Source organism: Peromyscus eremicus, chromosome 1, assembly GCF_949786415.1.
Source record: "Peromyscus eremicus chromosome 1, PerEre_H2_v1, whole genome shotgun sequence".
Classification (NCBI taxonomy): Eukaryota; Metazoa; Chordata; class Mammalia; order Rodentia; family Cricetidae; genus Peromyscus; species Peromyscus eremicus.
Window position 1 is genome coordinate 179,596,783 of NC_081416.1, and position 11,842 is coordinate 179,608,624.

Sequence of the window (11,842 nt, forward strand, 5' to 3'; positions counted from 1 at the left end):
CGAGAAAGGACCTTTCTGGGAAAGCAGTAAAGCTGAACTGTGTCTGCAGTTGGTCAGTTGAGTCAAGAATGCTGTCTGGGGAAAGAGTCCAGCCAGGGCAGAACAGAACTATCCAGTAGTAAAGCTTTCTTTTCTGTCAGAGAAAGCATCTTTTTGAGAAAAGCTTTGTTTCAACTGACTCCCATGAGATGAGGGAGTGTAGCCCTAAGAGGTGATTGCCTCTGGCATAAGCTCTGTCCTTGAGCACAGGGACAAACAAACTCAACCCACTGGGGGACTGGGTCAGGTGAAGGCCTGATGAAGCAAAACACCTGTCCTAATGGGAGTTTAGAGATGGCAAAAACCTCCCCTGTTAGAAAAGCAGAAGCTTGATTTAAGAACACAAACTCCACAGACCCCAAAACAGAAACGGATAAAAAGCCCCTACCTTCAGGAGCAGGGAAAGGCACCACTGTAATGTCAGAAACTGTTTCTGGGGTAGAGGGAATTTACTGAGACCAACTGGGAATTGACACTCTGAAGAAATGGAGAAGGGACAGATTCCTCTCCAGAAAATGCAGAACCTGATAAAGCTGCTAGTGTTTGAGGCAGATTTGGGGGTGGGGGAAAGCCCCTACCTCTAAAGGCAGCTAGCAGAGGTACAAAGCCGCAGAGACCTGAAGTTCTGCATCTGGGGGCGAGGGGAGGAACAAGCAAAATACGATGATCTATCAATGGGAGAAAATGTCTTTGATGAAGTTATTGAAAAGCTCTGTTGTAAATGTTTGTGTTTTTTCACTGACTGGCTAAGGCAAACACAAGCCCTGAGGAAAGTTGCTATCAGGAATGTCAGCCTCAATGCCGAACTAAAGAGGCAGGTGTGCTTCTGACCTGGGGCCAGTGGCAAATGAAGGAGAGACACCTGTTGAAGCCAGCTGAGGAGAGAATAGAAATCTCTCAATGTCCCGTAGCTGAAAATGTAAAACACTTGTTCAAATCTCCCATTGCAAAAGCAAAAAAGTTGGTTCAAACCTCCCGGACAAGAAATTGTAAGCAAGTCCAGCAAAGAGAACCAGTGGACTCTCAGACCCGAAAAGAACTATGAGAAATAAAGTCTGAAAGCTAGTTTGCTACAAAGGACTGGTATAAGGGAAATGCATTCTGAGAAAGGTAATTTTTCCGCTAAAGATGGCGACATTGCCCTGAAACACTTCTGTCCGCTTGAAAATACGTTCACAGTAAACTTAAAATGCATCTTTCAAAAGAATAAGGAGGAGGAAAATCGTCTAAGTTTGTTAAATGTCAGTTCCAATGAAAAATTGAAAGGATACGGAACTAGGAGCTTCACGGTTTGGGGCTGCTTTGGTAAAATGGCTTATTTACTCTAATAGCTGTGCAAATTTTTACAGTAGTTGGATGAAAAAAACGATCTTCATAAGCAAATAAGCCACTTTAAAATCCCTAAGAAGGCAAGAGAAAGCAGTTTATACACTGAACATTGTTTTAGATATTTTCCCATAAGTTTCTTCATAAAGTTATTTGTCTTTTGAACAAACAGCGGGCAATGAATGATTACTTTGCAAATGGAATGAGGGAGACCAGGAAACAGGAAATCAAAAAAGAAATGACTGCTTTATAGACTGGAAACAAACTTCAGAAAGGCTGTCTTTAAAAAATAGTTGCTTCAACAGACTCCAAGACCACATCAAAACAATTATCCACCATGATCAAGTAGGATTCATTCCAGGGATGCAAGGATGGTTCAACATACGAAAGTCTGTCAATGTGATACACCATATAAACAAACTCAAAGAAAAAAAACACATGATCATCTCACTAGATGCTGAAAAGGCATTTGACAAAATCCAGCACCCCTTCATGATAAAGGTCTTGGAGCGATCAGGAATACAGGGAACATACCTAAACATAATAAAGGCAATTTACAGCAAGCCAACAGCCAACATCAAATTAAATGGAGAGAAACTCAAAGCAATTCCACTAAAATCAGGAACGAGGCAAGGCTGTCCGCTCTCCCCATACTTATTCAATATAGTACTTGAAGTTCTAGCCAGAGCAATAAGACAACATAAGGAGATTAAGGGGATACAAATTGGAAAGGAAGAAGTCAAGCTTTCCCTATTTGCAGATGACATGATAGTATACTTGAGCAACCCCAAAGATTCCACCAAGGAACTGATACAGCTTATAAACACCTTCAGCAACATAGCAGGATACAAGATCAACTCAAAAAAATCAGTAGCCCTCCTATATACAATGGACAAAAAAGCGGAGAAGGAAATCAGAGATACATCACCCTTTACTATAGCCACAAGTGACATAAAATACCTTAGGGTAACACTAACCAAGCAAGTGAAGGACCTATATGACAAGAACTTTAAGTCCCTGAAAAAAGAAATTGAAGAAGATGTCAGAAAATGGAAAGATCTCCCATGCTCATGGATAGGCAGAACTAACATAGTAAAAATGGCAATCTTACCAAAAGCAATCTACAGATTCAATGCAATCCCCATCAAAATACCAACACAATTCTTCACAAACCTGGAAAGAATAATACTCAACTTCATATGGAAAAACAAAAAACCCAGGATAGCCAAAAGAATCCTGTACAATAAAACAACCTCTGGAGGCATCACGATCCCTGACTTCAAGCTGTACTATAGAGCTACAGTAATAAAAACAGCTTGGTACTGGCATAAAAACCGACATGTGGACCAATGGAATCGAATTGAAGACCCTGACATTAATCCGCACACCTATGAACAAATAATTTTTGACAAAGAAGCCAAAAGTGCACAATGGAAAAAAGAAAGCATCTTCAACAAATGGTGCTGGCAAAACTGGATATCAACATGTAGAAGGCTGCAAATAGATCCATATCTATCACCGTGCACAAAACTTAAGTCGAAGTGGATCAAGGACCTCAACATAAATCCAGCTACTCTGAACCTGCTAGAAGAGAAAGTAGGAAGTAGTCTTGAACGCATTGGCATAGGAGACCACTTTCTAAATAGAACACCAGTAGCACAGACACTGAGAGAAACAATCAATCAATGGGACCTCTTGAAACTGAGAAGCTTTTGTAGGGCAAAGGATACGGTCAACAAAGCAAAGCGACAGCCTACAGAATGGGAAAAGATCTTCACCAATCCCACATCTGACAGAGGACTGATATCCAGAATATATAAGGAACTCAAGAAATTAGACATCAAAATGCCCAACAGTCCAACTAAGAAATGGGCTATAGAACTAAACAGAGAATTCTCAACAGAGGAAACTCAAATGGCTGAAAGACATTTAAGGAATTGCTCAACATCCCTAATCATCAGGGAAATGCAAATCAAAACAACTCTGAGATACCACCTTACGCCTGTCAGAATGGCTAAGATCAAAAACACTGAAGACACCTTATGCTGGAGAGGATGTGGAGCTAGAGGAACTCTCCTCCACTGCTGGTGGGAATGCAAGCTTGTACAACCACTTTGGAAATCAATATGGCGATTTCTTAGAAAATTGGGAATCCATCTCCCCCAAGATCCAGCTATACCACTCTTGGGCGTATACCCAAGGAATGCTCAATCACAACACAAGAGCACTTGTTCAGCTATGTTCATATCAGCATTGTTTGTAATAGCCAGAACATGGAAACAACCTAGATGCCCTTCAACTGAAGAATGGATAAACAAAATGTGGTACATATACACAATGGAATACTACTCAGCAGAGAAAAACAATGACATCATGAGGTTTGCAGACAAATGGATGGATCTAGAAAAAATCATCCTGAGTGAGGTATCCCAGACTCAGAAAGACAAACATGGTATGTACTCACTCATAACAAGATACTAGATGTGGAACAAGGATGACTGGACTGCTACTCACATCACCAGGCAGGCTACCTGAAAAACAGGACCCCAAGAAAGACACAGGGATCGCCCAATGACAGAGAAATGGAATGAGATCTACATGAACAGCCTGGACATGAGTGGGGGTAGTGAAGGGCGAGGGTCGAGGGAAAGAGAGCTTGGGTGAGTGGGAGATCCCAGCTGGATCAACAACAGAGAGGGAGAACAAGGAATAGGAGACCATGGTAAATGAAGACCACATGAGAATAGGAAGAAACAAAGTGCTAGAGAGGCCCACAGAAATCCACAAAGATACCCCCACAACAGACTGCTGGCAATGGTCGAGAGACAGTCCGAACTGACCTACTCTGGTGATGGGATGGCCAAACACCCTAATTGTCATGCTAGAAACCTCATCCAACTACTGAGGGATCTGGATGCAGAGATCCATGACTAGGCCCCAGGTGGATCTCTGGGAGTCCAATTAACGAGAATGAGGAGGGTTTATATGAGCGAGAATTGTTGAGACCAAGGTCGGATAAAGCACAGAGACAAATAGCCAAACAAACGGAAACACATGAAATATGAACCAATGGCTGAGGGGTCACCAACTGGATCAGGCCCTCTGAGTGGGTGAGACAGTTGATTGGCCTGATCTGTTTGGGAGGCATCCAGGCAGTGGCACCGGGTCCTGTGCTCACTGCATGAGTCGGCTGTTTGAAACCTGGGGCCTATGCAGGGTCCCTTGGCTCGGCCTGGGAGGAGGGGACTGGACCTACCTGGACTGAGTCCACCAGGTTGATCTCAGTCTGTGGGGAAGGCTTTGCCCTGGAGGAGATGGGAATGGGGGGCGGGCTGGGGGGAAGGTGAGGGAGGGGAGGGGGGAGAACAAGGGAATCTGTGGCTGATATGTAGAACTGAACTGTATTGCAAAATAAAAAAAATAAAAAAAAAGAAATTTAAAAAAAAATAGTTGCTTCACCTGAAAGTTCCTTATAAGAAATCAATGCTAAATATTACAGCTGCTAATAATGATAACATCAGGAGTTAAAGCTAATGAAGTGAAAATACTAAATCCTGAAAATGCTTTTTCTCAAAGTAAGCTAATGATTATGTTTCATGAAAGAACATCTATGTTCTTGATTCCTTTCAATAGTAACAGTTTGGGTGAAAATATTGGAACTAACAACAATCAAGTTAATGTTTCAACAAATTCAAGACTCTATTCACAAAAGAAAGCTGCCATGCATTGTGGGCCATATTAGAGCTCACTCCAATCTTCCTGGTCCTTTAGCTGAGGGTAATGCAATGGCTGATAAGCTAACAAAGATAGTAGCATTATCCCAAGTGGAAATGGCTCAACAGTCACATGCTCTTCATCATCAAAATAGCAAAAGCTTAAGAAAGCAATTCAATCTTACCAAAGAAACAGCTGGTCAAATAGTTAAATGATGTGGGATATGTCCAAAATATTTTCCTGTCCCTCACTTAGGGGCAAACCCTAAAGGTCTTCTTCCTAATCATCTATGGCAAATGGATGTTACTCATGTTGTAGAATTTGGCAAATTAAGATATGTACATGTGACCATTGACACTTATTCAGGATTTTTAATGGCTAGTGCACAACCTGGGGAAGCTACAAAACATGTAACTATGCACTGCTTGAAGTGTTTTGTATGAGTATACCAAAAATTATAACTGATAATGGTTCTGGATACAGTAGTAATGCACTTCAACAATTTCATGCCCAATGGGAAATCGTACATAAAGCAGGTTCCGTATTATCTTCAGGTACAAGGTATTGTAGGAAGGGCTCATAGCAGTCTTAAAATACAACTTCAAAAAGTAAAAATAAGAGGAAGAAATTTACCCTCAATAACCACATAATGCATTAAATCATGCTCTTTTTGTTCTGAACTTTTTGAATATGGATGTCCATGAGCAGTCTGCTGCAGATTTTGGCACAGTGGCACCCAAGCGACTTTTGCTCAAGTGAAATGGAAAAATCCCTGCTCGGGATTATGGAAGGGTCCCGATCCTGTTTTAATATGAGGTCGAGGACATGTTTGTGTTTTTTCACAAGAGGAATGAAGCTCGGTGGTTACCAGAGCATCTGGTAAGGAGCGTGGAACTATGAAAGGTCAGCTCCAATGACGTTCCTGTAAAGGAACCAGAATAAAAGTGGCTCGATTAGTGTTTCTGAGGTTTTGTTACTGGTTAATGCAAACAGTGAGGAACTAGAGTTCGGAGCTGTGCCGCTTTTGGCTTTACTAACTCCTTTAGAAAAATACTTTATATTACCTAATAGCTGTGCAGTATTTGGCAAAGAGCTTTACAGCAGCTAAATACGGTAATTTCACCCTCAGGGTGAAGTGAAGTTTTTCAGTAGAACAAACCAAAAGTACTGCTGTAATAGAAACATTTGTCTGAATTGAAGCACTTAGGGCAACTATTATGAATTTGGGTGAAGGGACAGCCTCTAGTTAAAAACTGTCTACCGCTGACAGTGCATCTCTGCCGGTTCCAGAACGGCTGAGAGAACTGGCAACTTTGGAGTGTGGCTTCGTCCCGAGAAGGTTATAGTCCCCTAGCAATAACTATCACAATTCCATAACAACAACACTCACTAAATCCCAGTGCTTTATAAGAAAGCTGACTATAAACTCTAAACTTTAGAAATGATGTACATACTTCCTATCTAGTTAAGAGAATCTTTCTAATAGAGATAGTGATAATAATTAAGAGTAAGAAGTAGAAAAAGATGAAAATAAGATATGTGAGTTTGTAGAAATTCTGTCTTGTTAAATCAGTGTTAAGAAATCTTTAGGTGTTTGCTAAGTTAAATATATGCTAATAGTAGCCCTATATAAGTTTGTAAAATAGATCTATAGAGTTCCTTTAAGAATGTAAGCTTGCGGGGCTGGAGAGATGGCTCAGAGGTTAAGAGCACTGGCTGGTGCTCTTCCAGAGGTCCTGAGTTCAATTCCCAGCACCCACATGGTGGCTCACAACCATCTATAATGAGATCTGGTGCCCTCTTCTAGCCTGCAGGGATACATGCAGGCAGAAAACAATGTATACATAATAAATAAGGAAAATATTTAAAAAAAAAAAGAATGTAAGCTTGCAAGAAGTATCTAAGGTAGTCTTAAGACATAGTAACAAGCTTGTAAGAATTAAAGATGCTAGTTATAAATGTAAGTTTAAATAAGAAAAGATGGAATGAATATAAGAAATATATAAGAAGTAATAAGAAATATATTTGCTAAAGTAGTTCCATAGTTTCCTTAAGGAGTATAAATAAGTAGATGTTAATGTTATGAGTTTGTAGAAACATGTAAATGTTGAATGTGAGTCTAAATGCTTTGCAAAAAATGTTATATGTGAGTTTGTAAAAAAGTGTAAATGTTAAGTGTGAGTCTATTCTTAATGTATATGGTGAAAGAACCTGAGATACAGAAGTTAGTGTCCTAGCAGACTGCAAAGCAGGCAGTCTGAGCGGTTTTCAAAAGTTCCAGAAACCGCTAAGAAGCTAAGAATGGCGGATGCCAGAACCGGCACAACAAGGCAGCTGAGATCCATGGAAAAATCAACGCAACACAGAAAAACCTGAGCTAACAGCAAAAATGGTGCAGTTTAAAATATTACTATAACTAAAAGGGTCTCTGGCTTGAGAATAAAAGTTGCAGAGACGCTTGTTTGAACTAAAATTGTTAACTGCAAAAAGTTTTGGTTGTAAAACGTCTCTTCATATTTGGAAGTGAAAGCCTGATACCAGAATTTATTTCTTGTTTGAACTTTTTGAACTTAAAATGAGATAAAACTACAAAGATTTTGGTTATGGATTTCTTCATATTTGGAAGGCTAGTACCAGAATTTATCTTTTGAATTTTGGGACTTAAGAAATGAAATGAACAATAGAGATTTCATTGCAATGGGACAATTTTGAGTTTACTTATAGTAATGACCTAGGAACTGTTTTCTGGAATTGGGTTAACAATGGAACTGTTTAAATGAATAAATTTATTGATTCTACCTTAACTCATGCAGTTTTGTGTATGCATATATGCTGGTGATTCATGTATTCTGTGTTAAATGCAATTGTTTTGTGGAACTGTTTATGTAAAAATGGAATTACATACAGAACTGGTTTTGTGTTACAAATGGAACTGTTTAAATGGAAAAGTTTGGGTTTTCTAACTAGGCTTGATTTTGCCTAAAAAATTATAAAAAAAAAAGGGAGAGTTAATATTCCTTAGTCTATTTAAAATTAAATATTTTCTTGTTTGAGTGGATTAATGTCATATTTTGCTAGTAAGAAATGCAAATGGGGTATACTAAGAGACTACATTTAAAGTGTAAAGAGTTTTATTAAGAAACTGCTTTTGGATGTTTTGCTAAAAGTTTTCAAAGTGTTAATGGTTAGATTGAAAATATTGCTTTTCAATATGGGTTTGTAGGAATTGTATAAGTTTGGGTTCCTTTAACTAGGTTTGAGATTTTGTTTAAAAAATTATAAAGAAAAGGAGGAGTTATGAGATTGAATTATGTTTGCAGAAACCTATTGGTATTAATGCACCCTGGTTTTGTGGAGTTAAGGAAATATTTAAGTTTGTTGTGAATACATCGAAGTTTTTCCTATGTTCTGTTAGCAAGAAAATTCAAATGATTGAGTTAAAGTTGTAAGACGGAGAAAATTGTTCACTATATATAGCACCATATATGCTAATTCCAATGATTCTGTTAAGAGTTTGCTTTGAATTGTAAGATTGAGAGAGTTGTGACTATGTATAGCAATATTTATGTTAACCTGTTAATGGTAATGATGAAGCTAAGGGATTCTTTAAGTTTGTAATCGCCTTAAGAGTTTTTAGTTTAGAAAGGGCTTGAGGCAGCTAAGACTGCTGTAGTCACCTTGGACCTAATTCAAAAGAGAAATGCCATCTTTATCATCCTCTACTCCCATACTGGGAGGTGTAACAGCTTGGAGATTGCTGTAAGCCATTAATAGTTATTTTTTTATATATTAAGAAAGGGGGACCTGTGGGAGCCCATTCTCAGGTTCCTCGTGGCTTTACCCAGCAGGTCCGCATAGAGGATGATTAGGACCACGGGCCTGAGTGCAGGTGTCTGAAATGGTCTGCACTTGGCCATGCTGGGGGAGGAGGTCTTTTGCTTTACCCCTTGGCATCTCTATAAAAACCCTGGGGCAGAGACAGTCGGGCCCGTTGGAAAAGGTTCCAGGCCCTCTCGAGGCTATCCTTTATTTTCTATCTGTTTATCTCCGCAATAAATCCTTCTATCTAATATTTCCTGCTGCTCACACTCAAGAAAACTCTGGGGAACTGTGGGGGTGGTGGGTAAACGCCCCACAGGGTTTGTGGGTAAATGCCTTGAACAATTTGACCAGTGCACGTTTGAAAGTGAACCTCTTTAAATATGTGAGCAGGGGCTGGAAAGATGGCTCAGTGGTTAAGAGCACTGGCTGCTCTTTCAGAAGACCCGGGTGGGTTTGGATCCCAGCACCCACATAAGGGCTCCCAACACTCAGAAACTCCAGTCTCAGGAGATGCAGCACTCTTTTCTGAGCCCCTCAGGTACCAGCCACACATCCTGTGCAGGCCTAGCACCCATAAATATTTAAAGACCTGTGAAAGGCAGGCAGTGTTGGCCAACACCTTTAATCCCAGCATTTGGGAGGCAGAGAAGGTTGGGAATCTGAGTTCCAGATCAGTCTGGTCTACAATGTGAGTTCCAGGACAGCCAGGTCTTTTACACAGAGAAACCCTCTCTGGAAAAATAAAAAATGTATAAATGATAATGGTAATGGGGAAATACACACAACTGTGAAAGTGTTGTCTTTGGACAGGTAGCAAGTAATTTATTGGAAAATCACATTTTACAGTTTATGAGGAGACAAACATCACTCCCATTTTGTGACTCAATATTTACAACTTGAGAATAACAGCACCAAGTAAAAATAAAATATAACAAAAGCCTTTCAACAGGGACATCTCAACACTCTGAGCAGAGGTATGAGTCCAGTCACAAGTTCATGGCCAATCTGGACTACATACATAGGTAAGGAGATCTTTTGAGTTTCAAGCTAGCCTGATATACATAATAAGTTTTAAGACAGGCAGATACATAGTGAGATCCTATCTCAAACAAACAGACACTCACTCAGTGGGGCATAGTGAAACACAATTGTCCTCAGACCTTCAAGGGATGAGGCATCTCTTTAAGTGCTCCCAGGGTGTTGCCACGTAACAAGGGTAACCTAGCAACAGTGTCTCTAGGAAAAGACTTCAATCTGGATACAGACTCACAAGGATGCCATTCTTGAATGGATTTTCATGTGTCTTTTCAGAGTCCCCTGCTGTCTGAAGGCCTTGTCACACTCCTTACAACTGTGAGGTTTTGAGTCGCTGTGGATGCTGAGATGGACATTGAGGTTGCCCTTGTGGTTGAAGCATTTCCCACACTGCTCACACTCATAAGGCTTCTCCTTTGTGTGGATCCTAAGGTGACCCAGAAGGGTGGACTTGTGGGCAAACCCCTTGCTGCAGATGCTGCACACATAAGGCTTTTCACCCCTGTGGATGCGCTTGTGGACCCGAAGGTCTGAGGATTGCACAAACCCCTTGTTGCACACGCTGCACTCAAAGGGTCTCTCTCCTGTGTGTGATCTCTGGTGGATGATGAACTGAGACCTGTACAGGAAGCTCTTCTTGCATTCACTGCACACAAACTGAGCCTGGCCGGGGAGACAATCAACAGACTCTACAGGTCATAGGGTAGCAAGCCCTAGCTGCCCATCTTCTGTCTTGTCCACCTGACAAGTGGGAACCTTGTCTCCACTGGAACCAGAGAGACTCTGAAGATCTGTGTGTGCAGCTAAATCTCTTCTTTCCAGAACATGGGTGAACGGTGTGACAGCATCTATATTTGTATATTCCTGGGGCATCTTCACATCCTTTTCTCTGACAGAATCTGATGGAAGAATATCCACATACAACATTTAAAACATGAGAGTCCCTCTCAAAAATGGATTGTTTTATTTACTTGATTATGGAGGGGGGTGGCACCCTAAGAATGTGGAGGTCAGAGGACAACTTTTAGGTTGGTTCTCTCCTGTCACCATGAGGGTCCTGAGATGGATCACATGCAGTCAGCTGGAGGGCCAGTGCCTTTCCCCACTAAGACACACAACACTTATTAAAGATCATCCCAATCATACCAGACTCATTATATTTAAACTCTGATGTTGGCTGGGGACATCCCATCAACATCCCAAGCCTGAGAGCTCAGCCTGTAGAATGCTCTGGAAGGCTAGTGACAGAGGGGGTGGGAGTGGGTGGTCAGCTTCCTCCCACACAGAAGAGAGTAGGCAAGTTATAGTAAGTCCCCAGTCAGTTCCCACCTAAACTCACCAAAACCGTGTGTGGGCTGAGGGTCCTGAGGTGTCAACACAGAGACCTCCTCCCTGTCCTGCACTGAGTCACTCCCCAGGCTCTGCTCAGGTCTTGGGTCATCCTGTTCTCTGCTCTCAGGAACTGTATCCAGCAAAACTTCCTCTTTCTTCACAGGGGACAGTGAAGAATTATGGATGAGTTTGTTCAGGGGACAGGTGGAACATAGACACCTGTCTCTACTTCATTTGGGCCACTCACTTTCTCCGCGAGTTGTAGGATGTTCACACTTCCATGACCCACTCCCATACCCCACATACACCAATTCTCTCCTCTGACTTGTAAGTCTGTCATGAATGAGAAGCCACCACATCTCAGCACCTCATACTGGTTGCTATTTTAATTCTCTATGCACGATCTTCTCTGCCCTCAACTCTAAAGACAAAATGCCTCTCATCTTGGTACTATTAAGATTTGGGGCTAATGAGGCTAGAGGAGGGACAGCTCAGAGGTTAAGAACACCAGCTGCTTTGCAGAGGACCTGGGTTTGAGTCTCAGCACCCACAAGGAGGCTCACAGCCATCGGTA

At 41.2% G+C, this 11,842-nt stretch overlaps 2 protein-coding genes across 2 annotated transcripts in view; both read right to left on the reverse strand.

Moving 5' to 3' along the window:
* Positions 1-10,062: 10,062 nt before the first annotated feature.
* LOC131926454 (gastrula zinc finger protein XlCGF49.1-like) lies at positions 10,063-10,832 on the reverse strand. The gene is given in 1 exon segment (XM_059281936.1): positions 10,063-10,832. A coding segment is annotated over 1 exon segment (642 nt). The 5' UTR covers positions 10,810-10,832; the 3' UTR covers positions 10,063-10,167.
* Positions 10,833-11,734: 902 nt separating this feature from the next.
* LOC131902551 (galanin-like peptide) overlaps positions 11,735-11,842 on the reverse strand; it is a 7,475-nt gene continuing 7,367 nt past the window's right edge. The window contains exon 3 of the mRNA XM_059253578.1: positions 11,735-11,743. Coding sequence (XP_059109561.1) covers positions 11,735-11,743 — 9 coding nt within the window. The remainder of the gene's footprint in view (positions 11,744-11,842) is intronic.